The sequence below is a fragment of the Thunnus maccoyii genome, chromosome 19 (genome assembly GCF_910596095.1).
Source record: "Thunnus maccoyii chromosome 19, fThuMac1.1, whole genome shotgun sequence".
Classification (NCBI taxonomy): Eukaryota; Metazoa; Chordata; class Actinopteri; order Scombriformes; family Scombridae; genus Thunnus; species Thunnus maccoyii.
The window spans coordinates 12,015,548-12,032,690 of record NC_056551.1 but is presented as its reverse complement, the minus strand read 5'-3'; the positions used below and the strand labels follow the sequence as shown (position 1 = coordinate 12,032,690).

Below are 17,143 nucleotides of genomic sequence, written 5' to 3'. Positions count from 1 at the left end.
TTGTGTCTTCCTCTGACAGCCATGGCTGTCTCTCTGCCTGCACACAAAGAGATGGATGAACCTGGCTGGCCCCTCACTTTGTCTGTTTCTCTCTCTTCCTCCTCCTTTCCTCTGGGGTTTATTGAGTTCCTTGATTTGTACTGATAAATTTGATCATAAACCTCCAGGCTGCACCGTCTTTTCTTGTGCACAAGCTGGCATACAAAGCTTGAACTCTTCTTTTGCTTGAGTATATCATTGCAATCAGACTCAAGAGAGCATATTGCATATATGTATGGTGTATGTTATGATCATTTTCAGGTAATAATAGACAGTATTAGACTATACAGTAATAGAATTGGAACACATCTACACATATTTAGAAGGTACTTGAATAAATCCTCTTTTAGAGGCTACAAATACACATATCTGTATTTGGAGGCAGTATTTTCAGATCAATAAGACATGTTGAACCAAAATCCTTCTGGTCTTTGAAGCCACCATTACCAGGAAAATAAAACATGATTAACTCCAGTCCTGCAGACTGCTCTTTGTTTAAAGCTGAATAGACAAAAAGGCCAGACTGCTATTATAAATATGGGATGCTGAGAATGACAATCAACAGTCTGAGCTCATTTCAGCAGCATGAAGTGGTATTACAGTATGTGCCAGGATATGACCAGTCACAGTGAAATCACTCTTGAATGCTCAGAACTGTGATAGGAGGAGAGCGTTGCCCTAGTTTGAGTCTGCCGTAATTATGTAATGCTTGAGTACCTGCAGCACCAGCGGCATGACAACTTCTGAATGTGAATCTGGGCAGTGGAGAGTGCAGATAGGAACTGCACACCTCTTTTCAGTCCTTTCTACATGGCGTGCAACTTAACGTCATCTTTAGCTTGCTAGTTTTTTCGGACACTATGTGCTCATTTGCGCATTTATCATTTGACTGACACACCGGCTCTCTCTTATTCCATCCTTTCATCTCCTCCGCTTGTTTCTTTTTGCCTAGATATCTCTCCCTCAAACCTTTTCCCCCTTCCTATTCCTCTTTCACACCATCCTTCCAACCCAGTTTCCTCCCTCTTAACCCTCCATCCCCTCTCTCGCCTCATCACTTTCTTCTTGTTCTTGCCTCTTTTTTTTCTTCTCTCCCCCTCCCTTTCCTAATGCCACATACCAAATGGTTGGTGACAGTATGCAGCTGTGGGTTTTGTCCTCCAGACAGCATCTTAGAGAAAAGCTTAGCCACACACATAAACATGCGTACAGACGGAGGGTGGGATCGGCACTAACCTGAGTCTTTCATCTGTCGCTTATGTAATAGTTTTAAGATGAAGTTGTGACGATGCATGATGCAGCCAGGCAAAGAAGTCTTTGCGATGAGGGAGATCATGTATCATAACATAAAAACACACTAAACTCTTTTGTTTCCCTCTTTTTTTCTTCAGAAAGCAAAGCTCCATGCTGCCTTGCAGGAGAAAAATCGCCTGAACCTTGAATTGATCAACGGCCACCTAAAGGCATCCAAGTATGACCAGGTGTGGCATTCACACATGCAGCGTACAAGCATGTATTGCACACACATACATACACACACACACACACACACACACAGACACAGAGTTTGTATGTAGCCCCTACATCACTGACATAGGGGCTACTTATCACATACACATTGTCTTATGAATGGCTGTAAAATCTGTCTATTGGCATTTGTGATCCATCTCTACAGATCAATACACATGCAGCCTTGTTATCATCACATACTGTATGTTATCATGTATTGAGTCTTTGTGTTCTTTATATTGCTTCTTCACTCAGGGGTGTATACATGCGGTATTAGTGTCATGTTTTGTATTTTTAGGCTTAAAGCTCCATTTTGGTGTTAAATTAAAGGAGTGTCTGATAAACACTCCTTTTCCCTCTCCTGTCATTGTGTCTTTACCGGCTCAGTCAGCCTGAGCCTCACTCTCCAGTGTGCACACATGCATACATAAACACACACACACACACAGACCCAGACGGAGACAGTGTCCATCCGTGATGGTAGGCGATTAGTTACTCTGGCGCTAATAGTGACTTTCACAGAGGGGGCAGATTTGACACGTGTCCAGGGACTCAGCTCAGAGCTTTTGCTCCACCATGCCACACAAAAAGATGCCATCTGTGCACCGACAAGGTGGGCACAGAGATGAAAAGGGAAAGTGGGGCCCAGCCCCGCCAGAAATACAGTATGAATGAGTGTAACCAGCTTGTAAGGGCAATCGTGGCAAAGACAAAATGTACTGGACTGTGAATAGAGAGAGAATGTGGACATGTTTGTGTTTGTATTTCCTGGATGAGACCAAGGACATTTTTCCCACCACAGCTGGACAATAAAGTTTATTCTACTCTATTCTATTCTATTCTATGAGGGAATGAAAGAGGATAAAAAGAAAGAGACGCTGAAAGACAGAAAAGAAGAGACAGGGATCAAGGACTTTGTGATATAATTATTGAATAAAAGTAAAGCTTGCTCTAGAGGAACTTTGTCAGAGTTCAAGAGAATTAACTAATAAAAACTGTATTTAGAAATTGTATTTTTTGTTAAAAGAAAATGTTTATACTAATGTTAATATTAATTATTTGAGGTTTATTTTAGTTCAGATGGGTCTAGGGAGCCATTGACTCCAGCTCAAGTCATAAATTCCTTTTTATGAATGAGCTCATTTTCTTTGCAGCAGTGTAGTTTTGAGCACTTTGAGTGAGCGAGCTTATCTATTGTGCGCTCGTGTGTTTTGTTAATTAATGAGATGATTGGCACACGGCTGAGGGACGGTTCGGCTCGATCCTATGAGGCCACCTTCACAGGAACCAGCCTAGCTCAAGGCCTCCAGACTGATGAAGAAACGAGAGGCAGAACACTCAAGTCAGCAGCTCTGTCTCATCAAGGCTAAATGGAAATGTGCTGATTAATTTCTCTTCTGACTATGAACTCCCAATCAACCCTCCAGCCAAAAAAAGCCACTTCTATTCATAAATGTAAAAAGTAGGTCTACTGCAAGGACAAACCTCATAAAAATTGCATGCTTGTTTCCTTCTTTTGAAAAAATCTACAGAAAATGGGTACACTTTGAAACTCTTAAAGTAGAGCAAAGAGAAAATTAAAGTGTTTTCTTCCCTCATTTTGATGTGTTTTTTAATTTTCTTCACTGACTTTTTTTCTTTTTTCTTTTCCTTCTCTTGTTGTCTTTTTCTTGTCCCTCTCTTCTTTTGCTCCTGGACTCCATCTGTTCACATAGGTGCGATCAGACTATGACCAGCTGAGACAAACCTTTGCTGTGGTGAGCCAGGAGAGAGACGTGGCCCAACAGCAGAGGAGACAACTTCAAGGCAAAGTGGAGAACCTGGAAGAGGTTCTAAAGGTGAGACATCTATGGATTTATCTGTGCTTTCATCCCACATACCCCTTAATACAAGAATCACTTTAGCCCTCCTTTAATTTTGAGGAAAATCTAGGGAGCCTGGAGCTAATTCTCTTTTTCATTTATCCCTCTTCTCCTCCTCTCATGGTACAATTTAAATTTGATGAAGTTTTAAATATAGTTTTTAACAAATCCTGTACCCAAATTTCTCATTAAATGACACATTTAAGTCTGTCTCCGTAATCATCTGTCAAGAGTCGGGAGGTTTTACTCGTCTGGCAAAAGGATATGGAGAAAGAGAAACCATGTGACCAACTCAAATAACTTAATAATGTCAGAAATCAATTTTGAGTGTTGAGGGAGAGCTCAGAAACCTTGTCAGTAAGTGCTTCAGTGCTGAGTTTTAACAAATAATGGATGTGAAAATGGACTACTTGATCAAAGGGTTTCAAATCACATTCTCTTGAATATTTCCCCCATCAAATACATTTCCTCTCTCTTCCCACAGTTTCTACAGAAGGGAGATTTAATTATTTGAACTTATGGATTTGATAATATAATAAATGTATTTGAATCTGACTTTAGATCAGGGATTGATAAAATAAATCAGGGATAATTTATTCCACATCTCCACTGCTCTTTGGTGGAGGAGACCACTGAGCCAACCCTACATGTCAGACACGTCAGTTTGCTCATTCCCATCTCCACTGTGTTCATTCATCCCTCGTTCACCACAGTGGTTCTGTTCGGCTTACATCATCACACCAAGATATTCACTGCTGCTTTTAGAAATTATTCCCATCAGCCATGTGTTTGTTTTCTAAGAAAACTTTTAGAAGGAAAGTGATGCAAAGTGGGAGGTGAAGTTTCATCACTTTCATGGAGAAGCTCTTTTTTCATGGTGCTCTGGTCAGCCAATAGTAATCAGACACAGCCTCGCTGTGCCGCGAGACACACTCTCATTACAAATCCTCGCCTCCCTGCATCTCCTATTGATTGTCTGTTTGTCAGGATATTTGAGAGAGAAATGTACCCATCTGAGAAAAACCGACCTGCTCCCTAATACAGCAAAGAAAGTTTGTCACTTTCTCATTGTGTATTGATTATGAAGACAAAGAGACTATTTAGAGAAAATTACGCAGGGCGATGTGGGTGGAGGAAGGAGAGATGGAGGAGACACAACATGAAAAAAACAGAAAAAGACAGACGGTTGATCTTTTTTTAAAGGCTCAGTCAAAGCCAGTGAGATACAGCACTGACTATGTTGGTTTTAAAGTTATATAATATGGTAACAAAAGGCTTATTTCATGGGGGACTAAGACACCAGTTAGCACAACCTCATATTATTCTGGGCCTTTCTGTCACAGTAGAGGGTGTGCAACAACCCAAAACAAATGCATAGTGGCTTCAGTTGTCACTGAAGAGGACAATCCAACTAACTAGGCTGCAGAGCTTTATTAAAAGGAAAACTCTGGCATTTTCCAACCTGGGTCTTATTCACATGACTGTGGAAATGCTGACTGTGGGTCATGCAAACTTTGCACTCACTGCCTTGCTTCATTGAAGAGGAAAGACCTCTTTCCTCCTTTTAATTATATAAAAAAGGATAAACAATACATTTAAAATACATTTTGTCATTATTTTTTACTGCAAAAAAGAATGACTAAATGTGATTTCAGTTGGACGTTTTGCTTTCAATCTCAATCAAGTCTTTAGGGGTCGAGTCCAAGTCTCAAGTCTACAGCTCTTGCCAGACTAGACTCCACCTGTTTCAAAGGTCTCTGTCTTTACAGAATTGTGTACCTCACAAACAGCAAACAAACAAATGTTGCATCTCCACTTGCACTGATGCTTCAGTGATAGGAAAGGTTGGCAGTAGCCTTAGGTCTTGAGCAGCAAGCTTGTTTAAGGAAGGTTGTTGGTTTGAATCCAATGACACACTGAAAAAAAAAAGTCTCTGGAAACTGAATCACTACACACAGCACTTGAAATCCAGCTGCTCCAGTAGGTGGTTGTTGCTCAGGCCTGTGTCTGTTTTTACATGAAAACGGGGTGTTTCCTGAAAATGTAGGTGAATTCATCGAGTCCTCCCTGAATCTCCAAGAGTTAAAAAAAAATAAAAAGTTTTTCTCTAAGACTCCAGTGACAGCCCCTCAGCCAGCCCAGTCCTTTCTGCAGCTTAGAGCTTCTCCCTGATTATGCAAAGCAGTGGCTGCCTGCTCAGGACACCTCGAAGCCACTCCAGGAGGTAAAGAGGCTTTTCTTTTTTTTTTTTTTTTTCAAGGGAGAGAGAACACAGAGAGAAAATGATGAATGTCAGAGCTTTCTAAGCTGTCTATTCTTCTTAAGCCTGCAGAAACATCTTACGGCCTTAACTCTGTTTCTGCAAGATGTGGCAGCTGGTCGTGACTCTGGATAGATACTGTATAGTCATGACTCAGCTAATTTGGGAAAGAGTAGATTTGGGTTTGGCATGGGTGACCGGGTGTGACAGCTTTGTCTGACTCAGTTCAGGGTATACAGTTGGTTGGGTGTGATAGATATGCTTATGAATTATGAAAAAGCCCATATTGTGTAACACGATACCTCAATAGTGAATTTTATTGATTGGTCTGCAAGACTTTGGTGAGTACATTGTTTTAATTTGTGGTATTTATGATTTTAAAGCTGATGCGACCAACAAACAAACCAAGAACAATCCTGATATCACAAAATGTGTGTATTTGTTTCACAAATGTCAGAATTTCCTGCAGCTGATTGCCAGTCAGGTAGATTGGGTTCAATTCTTCAAAGGCTCCGTGCCAGAATGATAGCCGACCCACTGCAGAATACACCCTCCTTTCAGTGCCAGCAATATTCTGATAATTGTTGAGACTTGCAACATTTAGCCGTATCTGTCACCATCAATAGAGAAAGATTGTGGTCGGGGTATTCTTTTGGGATACTGTCGAAAATCATCTCTAAATAGCATCTTTCATCATAACCACATTCCTCTCTCTTTGTTTCTCTCTAGCATATGCACAAGACTGTCGAGCTGAAGCAGCAGCTGCAGATAGAGCATGAGCAAACCTTGGTGGCCCTTCACACCAAGCAGAGGGAGATCAATCAACTGCAAAAGGTATGTTCATTTTCATACTTTTGACGTAACCACCCTGGGTCATTGATTTTGTGATAGGAGCAGTGACTCTATGCCAGTGCTCCTTGTTTAGTTATTGATGTGTCAGTAGCCAGTTTGTGCTGAATCACTGTCACTGGCTACTGTATCAGGAAATATAAAGACCCGAGAATCCTGTCCAAAAATCAGCAGATTTCATTCGAACTGCAGTTCTCCTTTCATGCTGTTTGATAATGTGATGAAGAGCTTTATGCTAAAAATGTTGCCTTTCGAGTTGTTGATAAATTTATACACTTTGGAAACTCCACTGTGCAGACATGACTTTTTTCATGATGTTGTGTTCTATCTGACACCTTTTAAGATCGAGATATATATATATATATATATATATGTATGTATATATATAATATGTGTGTGTTCTTACTCTTCTTAGAAAGTGGATAAGTAAAACTTCAAATATTACAAAAGATCATCTAAATTATAAGTGATTTGAATACTTCTGATATTCAGTACCAGTCAAAAGTTTGGACACACCTTCCCATTTGCTTGAATGAGAAAGTGTGTTCAAACTTTTGACTTGTACCGTACCTACTCTGATTCAATTTTACCAAGCCTGGCCCAGATTGATGATTGGATGCACTCAATCATCCTGATGATGAATCAGAGACACTTTTGAGTCTACATTTTAATTGTACAATGAACAATTATTTAGTCATAAATGTTTTATTTGCTGTGTCTTTGTCTTGTTGCAGCATCATTTACTGTTAATTGTTTACGCATTATAAGAAGATAAAAGCTGTCCAAATATCCCATTTAAAATCCTCTTATTTTAATGACTCAAAATACCTAGTGGTTTAGAGCACTCAGGCTTTGATATGGTCATAAACGACTGTTTCCTCAGAGGTCTGTGAGGTTTGTCTGTCTGTATCTGCTTATCGTCCTGTCTTTGCACTGGTGTTTGTTCAAAGAGAAACAATCCACTAACAGAGATTCTCACACAGAGGTTTTTAATGTTGAAAACTTTGCTTTTACTTCTGCTACTTAGCCACCACTTAGACACTAACATACCCCAAAATAAATCAGTTACTGTTCATCAGAGCAGTGCCATCAAGAGTAGGCATCTCTTCAAGTACCAGTGCTGTGATCAATCAGTGAGCTTCTGCCAGGGTGTTGGGTTGACAGTATTTCAGCTGAGTGCATGGCTGTATACAGGATTTTGGAAATACTGAAATACTGATGGCCCCCTGAAAAAAATTTCCTGATCTAAATATGTGCATTTTAAGAAGAGCAAAAATTGGATAACAATAGCTTATAACCATATCAGTGGACAATAACATGAATTATCTGTCAAGGAGTAATGCATGAGAATTAGATAAAAGATGCAATATGTAAGTCTGAAGGAAATACCAAGAACTCCTTTACAATTACCATGCAGTGCAATGTTCCTCTTTGACAGGTTGATTATAACATCTTTAATGAAAAGGAGAGCTTTGCGATTCTCATTAACTTTCTCAGCATATGCATTGCTTAGAATAGAGTTCAAGCTTTTCTGTTGCTCTTTTGCAATTGACAGAATATTTTCAGCAAGATCAGAGGCCTTTAGATGCCCTGGACAGCAGCTGTGGTTCAAAATGATTCCCTGTTTCTCCCCAATGGCATTTTTCCAGTCTCGAAATCCTTCATTTATGAACATGGTGTTTGTTGTTTTTTTGCTAAATGACATGCAAATAGCACAGTGGGTGGAAACTTCTGAAACTTAATATCTAAGCCAAGGATATTTCTCCTCCCACTTTACATTACAGTGTAATTGCTTTTCGCCAAACTTTGTTTTGGGATAATTATAGTAATGTTTGACCCATTTTTTTTTGAGAAGGCATAATTTTTTCTCATCTGTGAGTGGTTTATTTTTCAACTTGGCTGGATCCAGTTAATGTAGAAATGTGTCTATTTGACTGACATCAGCTTTCTCCCCTCTCAGCTTGCTCTTCTCTCTTGTCACCTTTCTTCTAACCTCGCTAACGCTTTGCTTGGTGTCTCTCTCTCGTTTTCCTCACTGTCTCTTGTGCTCTTTTGGTCAGCCTCCTTTTCTGTGTCTTTCTTCTTTCCATAACCTGCTCTCTCTCCTTCATATCCTCTTGTCTCTTTGCATTCAATATTATTTCTGTCTGTTCATTTCTCTGTCCATCTTCAACTTTTTCTTCTCTTTCTTCTCCTCCTCTCTCACCCTCTGTGTTCACTGCCTGTCCTTTTCTTTGTGACTCCTCACTTTTGTCTCCTGCTAGTGGGATATAAATAATTTAGTAAAATTAGATACATGTTCTTTATTTCATTCTTTTGCTTGAGATTGCATTATGTGCAGTATAGTGTGCAGTACCTGCAGCTCTTCCTCTGTCATCTCCATCGCCTTCTCTCTTTCTCTTTCTCTCATTCACCTCTTGTCCCACATTTTCTCCTCCCGTCTCAAAACTCAGCTTTATTTTTCTTATTTTTTTCATTTTTTTTTCTGTCTTAGTGAAGAAAGTAAACACAGCGTCAAACGCTGAATTGAAAGAAAAGCATTTCGCGTAAAGTTTATCCATCTGCCATCAGATGACTGGCTGTTAGCTAGCTAAATCACTCAGGTGAAACTAGCCGGCATAAAATGTAATGAATGGTTGCTGTCTGTAGTGCAACCGCACATAAGCTATTTGTCAAATGATGTCTGGGATGAATGACACTGAACAGTCCACCAGTAAAATTAAGTAAAAAATCAGTAGTTTGTCTGGTTACCCAATGGCTATTTCCATTCAGTAACTGCCTGTCACCATGGCTAACATTACTTAGCTTCCGTGCTGGTACTCCTGTCTGCTTCTCCAAACTGGGGGGGTCGCCGACACCTATCTACTGCAGGTGATACACTGACTATGGATAACAACCTCATACAACCCCTCTTCAAAAATCCAAACTATTCCTTTAAGCGGATATTTCACGACTTTTATTAATAAACACATTGGAAAAAATATTGGGGTCCTGACCTTGGGAACCTGAGGTACAACCTGAGGTACAAACCTACAGCCATGGCTGTTTGCTGTCTGTTGTACCTGATGAACTGTGATCACAGTGTTAGTTGTCACTGTGTGTTTCTGTGTGTTCTCTGCAGGCTCGGGTTCAAGCTGACCAAGAGCATGAGGAAGCAGTACACTTGTTAGAGGTACAGTAACGAACAAACACACATCTTTACCCAGCTTTACTTCAGTATTACATTCAGGAACACTGAAAACTGATGAAGTTTGTATTATACAATTAAACAAAAAGTCCTCATGTAGTATTAGACAGTTTTGATTCAATTTTATCTGTTAAAAAGAATCTTACATTGTAAAGACCCTACACACCCTCATAGGTGTTTTCATTCATCCTGGCTGGCACCTCTGCTGAGGTTGAAGTTAGAATTAGGGTTAGGTTAGGTTAGTTTGCTATACCCTGTAATTTTTGAATCCTTGATTTCAGAGACAAAAGCAGGCTTCTCATTTCTGGCTGGCAACTGTCAATCTTGCTGTCTGAAATGTCAACTATTGCTAGCAGATTTGATCACCTGAAGGTAGCTAGCTAATTAAACTAATACTAGCTCCACGTTGTTTCTGGTTGACTGAACAAAGCATCAAATTGTATTCTTCTGACTAACTGAATGCTAACCTCATTTGGGAACATTTGGGAAGTGTTTTGCTCAATTGCTCAATTGCTCATTGCTTTGTCAATGGTGGTCATTTTTGTTGGCAGGTGAGATTTGTCCATCTTCCACCTGAATGCGTGCCTAAATCCTTGCTGAATGCGCGCTGCGATGACATAAGTTACCACGACACAAAATGCGACAAATGGTCCAAATCACAAGCACTCTGTTGATTCGGCCAATTCATGCAGAAAAGTTTCAGTAATTTAGCAAAACTGCAAGCTCTCGCAAATATTGCAGAGATTTCTTGAATTTGCGTTGATTATTGCAATCGCAAAGTCATAGTTTCCGGGAGGGACTGAAAAGACTGCAGGTAAAGCAGTATTTACAAGGCAAACAGTCAGCCTCCTCACCAGTTGATAAGCCATGCAGAAGAAATGGAAATAAACAAACAACGTTGTTTTTGCATTCACCTAGAGTTATTTTACTGTAGTATTATAAGAACGATAAGGAAAATCTAAGTTCATGCTGTTACTTACATCTAACATAACCCTGTTTTGCTGCTTAGCTGGGCATGCTAACGAATTTAGCTTATGTTAGCGCAGACAAACACACTTTTTAATCCATTCCGTATACTTTTTTCTTGTGTTTTTGGTGACACCACTCTTCAAATTCTTGAAATGCACACACTGATTTAATAAGTGGAGGAATCCAAAGCTTTCTACACTACAATTGCTTCACTATGACAATTGTAGTCAATCACTGTTTGGCACACGGTCAATAATGTTAAGTCACTGAACTCCATCCTCTAATACAATAAGGTATGATAAAGGTGTGAGTTGCCCGCCCTGACATGTGTCACTAAACTGACTAGAGATAGAGGGAGATGTCAAACAAGAGCTGTGTCTGAAATCACTTCCTATTTACTATATAGCGCACTATGCTTACTACTTAACTCTGAATATGAAATATATGCACAATAAAGTCCCCTCAAAATCCCCACAATGGAATAAATAAAGTACTGACAGTGGCATGTACACTACTTAAAAAAGCACTTTAAAACCCATTAATTTTCTCTGGCTTTCTCTTGATTTTATACATTTTAATTTCATGAGTTGTACACTTAAGTCTACTCGTTTTTATACAGTATATTGTGTTTTATGTCTGTCAAGCAAAATAAGTGAAAACACCTGTGTGGATGGATTATGGGTGTATCTGGAGCATCTATTAATGCAGGTTTGGCAAGACACTAATCTGATCTGAATATCAGTGAGATGGTATAGGAACATCATCAGGGTGTTAGCCGATGCCCTCTGCCCTGAAACAGGTGGTGTGGCATAAATTATGGCCTGAAGGTTGAATTCCACATATAGTACAGTACACTGTACTTGTGGATAAATCCTGTAACATCATGTAGGTTATTCAGTACTCCACACCTCGTGCCATGTCATATTATTTTCCTGAAAAAATAAAAAAGGTTGGGACCCATACATCAAAGTCTCTTGTAGGTTTTCTGTGCTGTTGTTGTGTAAAATATCACTCATCAAACTTTTTTGTTTTTCGCAACAGTTGCAGACTGACACCGTCCCATTAATTCAACATCAAGGCTGTCCTTGAATATTTCATATATTTCCCTGTGATCAAATTACTGACCTGCTGTGTTTTCATCACCGTCTTTAAGATGCTTGTCGGTGGCTCATCTTCTCGAAATTATTTTCTCATTTCACTCTAAATCCTTTTGTCACGACAGTAGGGTGTAGGCTCGTTTGAGGGTAGTTCAAGAGAGGTCAGGTTATTATCCATCTGAGGCACTTTAATGCGATTGCACTGAGCAGGCAGCCTGAGTTTGGCTCAGACAAACATAAAGAGTTTTGGTCAGACAAATGGAAACACCACTGTCAAAGAGTTACTTCTCTTCTTACAAATCCATTGAATCAATTTAAAGCCTTCTTCATAAGCCTATTGCTCTGTGCTAATGGGCACACACCCTCCTCAACAGGAGGGAAAACAGTGCCGCTGTCTGTAGGGTCAAACAAACCTTCAAATTCTGTTTCCATGAAGCCACAGTCTATCATTTTGCACTTGTTAGGCTTTTTTCAGTTTGACAAACCTGCATTTGTGTTTCTGTTTAGTTCCTTTTACTTTAAATTTGTGTTACTTCTGTATATTTATCTGCCCTGATAAATATATTATTGTTTTGCTTTTGCTTTTCCTGCTTTGTGTCAGTTACAATAGCATTTATTTGTGTTTGGCTGTATCTTCAGTATGTTTTTTTCTTTGAATTTTTCTTCTTTCTTTACTTTTTTTCTGTTTCCATCCTCTTTTGTCTGAACAGAACAATAAGGACAGAATGTTTCAGGTATTTATTTTCCTTCCTGATTAGTTTGATCTCCCTTCAGTCACCTCTGTGAATTTTCAACAAATTACCAAAGCGTCCAAAACCTTTAGTGGGTGATTTGTGCAAATTAAGAATCTTTATGTACACTGAATGAGACTGAATAAGATATTGCCATATTTCTCTCTCTATGTACACCCCATACATCTTCCTCGACTTCCTCTGATATGATGTCTATGATATGATGTCTTTAATGTCTAGTTTTATAATCCTCTTAACACTTTGCAGTGTTCAGGGTTTGTTATCAGAGTTAAGCAGTGTTATATATCAGCAGCCGCATCAGTGCAGATGATTCTACACTTGCATATGCTTTCATTAGACTGCAGTGGTTTTCATATAACATCCTGCTATAAGCTCGAAAATGACTCTTTAGGGATCCTTTTCTAATTGCTTCTGTGTTCCATCAGCATTAACAGATAAAAGATCAGCCATTACTCAGAGCACTTGTGTCTGTACAATTACATGTGATCAAGTACACTCCATGCTTTGTGTGTTGTGTGTTTTTCCCTTTTGTTTGACTCTCTTCTTGGACGTTACCACCTCTTCTGTCTTTCCATTTTCTGTCAAAGGTCAAGGTTTGTGACCTGGAGCAGAAATGCAGGTCACAGAGTGAACACTTCCACCAGCTGTCCAAAGAGCTGCTGAATTTCCGTTTGCAATCAGATACTGTGGACGTTCTTAAAATAAATCCCACCTTCAAGTCCCAGATCCCCCTCTTACAAGAGTGGAAACTCCCACAAGACATCGTTGGATTTGAAACCCCGGTGGAGACAGGTGGGTCAGTTGTCAAACAATTTTTAGAGATTTAAAAAAAAAAAAATATGGGTACATAATCTCTCTCTCTCTCTCTCTCTCTCTCTCTCTCTCTCTCTCTCTCTCTCTCTCTCTTTCTCTCTCTCTCTCTCTCTCTCTCTTTTTACTTTTTCTATAAATTATTATCAGTATTATTATAATAATCATTAGTGCTGGTAGTAGTGTTTGTGGTGATGGTTGATTATGGTTTAATAATGATTTTATATCTTTACTCACAGTGAGTGTGGCACTGTGTGTTTTAAATTTAATAAGACTATTAGGGCTAAATTGTTCTACTACCAGTTGGGTCCACCCATTCTAGACGTGGTAGATAAAAGCATCCTCCAAATTACATGTGATCAACAGGCTTATGATCAGAATGAAATGAGAGTCAGAGTCATCTAATCCCCAGACAGCTCACATAACAGCTGGATCAGTTCACTCCTGACCAGGGGTGGACACCATTAATGGCAATGCACTTATTCATGATCAATACCTACCCTAATTGATCACAGGCCTGATGTATGACATGAATGCAGTTTAACACATTAGTATTCTAATGACACGTAGTGCAACCTGCAGAGCCAGCAGATACAGCCATATCAGTGATGCAGATTTATACAGTCTGGCTCAGACCAAAGGTCTTTGAAGTTCTGGAAATCCTGTTTTATCTTTCACTTGAAACAGAGGGGGGACTCACTGATGCTTTTGTGTTAATGCATAATATTACTCACTCACAAACCACAAGAACCGAACGATACAGTGGATCCATGTTGTTGACTTACATTAATTTCCTCAAGGAATTCAGCTGTTCCCACTCTCAGCCTCCAGTGTTTATTTTGTATTTCCTGCATTTTTCAAGTGTGTTTTTCAACCCTGAGGAATTCAGTGATATTTAAGGACAAATGCACTGCAGACATGAGGTGTTGATGGGGGTGGAAGAGCCTTTGCTAAGAAGAGTGTTTGCTGTACACTCGCCTCAACAGGCGATCAATAACTTTGCAATGAGCAGCAAATGGGTGCAGAAGGAATGACAGTTGCTCTTTATTTGCTATGCAAATCAATGTCTCCCAGGCGATGAGAGCGCGGCAAACACGCCGCTACTGATCTCCCAGTTCTTGCCTTGCCCACCGCAGACTGGAGACAGAGAAAGACAAGAACTGCTGTCTGTCAAATCCAGCACCGTGACAACGGACCGCCCCAGCAGCCCTCGACAGCTGACCCCATCAGAGGTGGGTCTGAGTGACAACCAGACACTAAATTTCATCTCAATCATCATCAAGATAGTTCTCAACATTACCCCAGTTAGGTTGACTTACATTGTCATATCTTCAAACTTAATGGTTCAAATGTACTTTGCTTTTTCCTGAGTTGAATCCTAATTATGAATAGTGCATGTGAATGTGAATAAGATTTATCTTTGGTTCTGTTGTCAATCCATAGATGGAGGATGAGGCCACCCCATCACCCAGGTCCAAGCCTCGCTACACAGGCCAGGTCCGCCTTTGCACTGCCCGTTACAGGTGAATGAGACTAGCTTCAGGAGTCGGTTGATTATATTGCACATGATCTTTTTAAGGCCAATAAGTCAGTGGTTTCCAACCTTTTTTTCAGATGTACCTCCACAGCCCTATCAGATGAGCTCATATACCCCTTCATACACACCACTGTGGAAAGTCACAGTCATGTTCCAAATGTGTTTATTTGAATTGATTTTAAACTGGACATTATATAACACTTTTTCATACAGTTTATTAAACTGTCAGTATTTAGGTTGGTTTGATCAAGTTTGCAGTCATGCTAGTGGCTGAAGCTAGATACTTTTAGCTCACTATTACAAACATTTATCAATTACTTTTAGCTACAAACATTTATCAATTGCTTTTAGCTGAAACACCACTCATACAATACTTGTAGCTGAACTATTTATTCATTACTTTTAGCTGCTTTGCTAGCTGGTTTTCACACACTCTAAATTGCAACATGTGGTGTTCAGGTGTTACAACTGACTCGATATGTGGATATATATATTTCAATCAAATCATAATTTCTGTTTTTATCAAATTAGTTGAGCTACTCCACAATCTTTCCATGTACCCCCTGGAAACTAAAGAAGTATACCCTTGGGTACAAGTATTCCTGGTTGAGAATCATTACAATTCTTCATTTGTTTGTTTCAAATGAATGAGAAAAGCTGCTGTGGTGAAAATTTAAAAAGTGAACTGTTAATTTTTCTCCTTTCAGCTACAACCCTTACGACGGCCCAAATGAGCATCCAGAAGCAGAACTTCCCCTTGTGGCTGGAAAGTATCTGTATGTGTATGGCAACATGGATGATGATGGCTTCTATGAAGGTGAGAAGTGAAACAAGACTCAGTGCTGTGTTTGATGTTGTCCTTGAGGCAGAGATGACATAGAAAATAATATCAGTATTAAGTGAATCAAGTCAAGCTTAGGCAGGCACTTAAATGACAAATGTCTAGAAAATATTGCGATGTAAAGATCAAAGATGACAGCGCAGCAGGAGGTGTCCTTTGTAGCTTTTCAAGTTCTGCGGTTTTGCCTGAGTCGCAGTCTGTGGGAAGCCTCACTCCTGTAGCAGAGGATGCTTGACAGTCACAACAAGTCTGTGCATCATCATGTATTAATTATGCACAATTCATTCACAATTATCCCCCAGTGAATTTATTTTATTTATAGCATCCTCTTGTATATAGTCTATTTTGTACCACACTATCATATGCTTAGTAGGCTTGCCAGTGCATGGCAATACAACATAATCAAAGCTTAGTGTAAAAGGACTATAATGCTGATGTAAGTATAATTGTAAATACTGTTACGGTATTTATACTGTAGGTGGCTTTTGTTAGCTTAGTTGCATTTCAGTTTGGAGCATTTGTCACACTCATACTGAAAATGTTTGTTATTTTCATCTTGTGACTTTTTCTTTGCTAGGGCTGTTTGCTGTCATGATTTTCAAGACTGTTCCTCCTGGGATATCAAACAATTTAGCAGTTATCTTTGACTGATCCACCTGCAGTTCGGGCACAGATAATTGTGCCCTCGTTGTTGCTCTACTATTTATTACAAACACCAGTGTCACCAAGAAAAAATCCTGCACACTTTTTATAACTCATCAGAGTGATTCGCTGTCTAATCTCTTTAGAATTATGATGGCTTCTCCATCAGAGGCAATCCTAATCCCTACTAGCTAGCAATCCTGCAGCCAGCGCAGCCCGCCACAGACACAGTCCTACTGCAGTGATTCAGTAGCTGTGGGCGGTGAGATTGCATTGCATTGTGGAGGGAGACTCGGGCCTTAGACCAAGCTGTTGTCAAGATGGGACCTTGGTCCCTTTTAGCTTGATGACTAATCCAGTGGGGCTCAGTTTAATCATCAGCACACACAAACAACGCACAGACACAGATACACAGACACACACAGATGGTCTTAAGGTCTCCCAGGCCACTGTAGAAAAAGGGATTGAAGGACAAGATGATAGGGAGCTTTTTTGAGACAAACTTCTTCCCTTTGGGAAAAAAACTCCAGTGCAAATATAAGACTTTTTTTTTCTGCATTGACCGCAAAAGCTAGATCCTCAGGGGGTTTTCCTGGAAATGCTCAAAAGCAGTGAACTAAAGTTGAAGTTGTTTGAAATGTTTAAAAGGAGTGTTTTCTCAGTTCTGTGTTTACTGGAGAGGGTATAAAAGATAGCGTCAGATTGCCAGTGGTAAATCTTACATCTTAGGGAATAGTACATGTTTACATATCTCCCACCTCTCACTCACTGACTCATTCCACCCCGGAA

The 17,143-nt window shown here is 39.7% G+C and overlaps 1 protein-coding gene across 3 annotated transcripts in view; it reads left to right on the top strand.

Annotated features, from left to right (window-relative positions):
- The window catches only part of rimbp2a (RIMS binding protein 2a), a 65,055-nt gene that overhangs the window by 35,726 nt on the left and 12,186 nt on the right, over window positions 1-17,143 (top strand). For all 3 annotated transcript variants that reach the window (XR_006092671.1, XM_042395997.1, XM_042395996.1), the window contains exons 3-10: window positions 1,431-1,520; window positions 3,264-3,386; window positions 6,400-6,504; window positions 9,641-9,691; window positions 13,112-13,316; window positions 14,409-14,566; window positions 14,778-14,857; window positions 15,579-15,688. Coding sequence is in view for 2 of the 3 variants with exons in the window: in XM_042395997.1 (XP_042251931.1) it covers window positions 1,431-1,520; window positions 3,264-3,386; window positions 6,400-6,504; window positions 9,641-9,691; window positions 13,112-13,316; window positions 14,409-14,566; window positions 14,778-14,857; window positions 15,579-15,688 (922 nt within the window). In the remaining variant the exon portion in view is untranslated. The remainder of the gene's footprint in view (window positions 1-1,430; window positions 1,521-3,263; window positions 3,387-6,399; window positions 6,505-9,640; window positions 9,692-13,111; window positions 13,317-14,408; window positions 14,567-14,777; window positions 14,858-15,578; window positions 15,689-17,143) is intronic.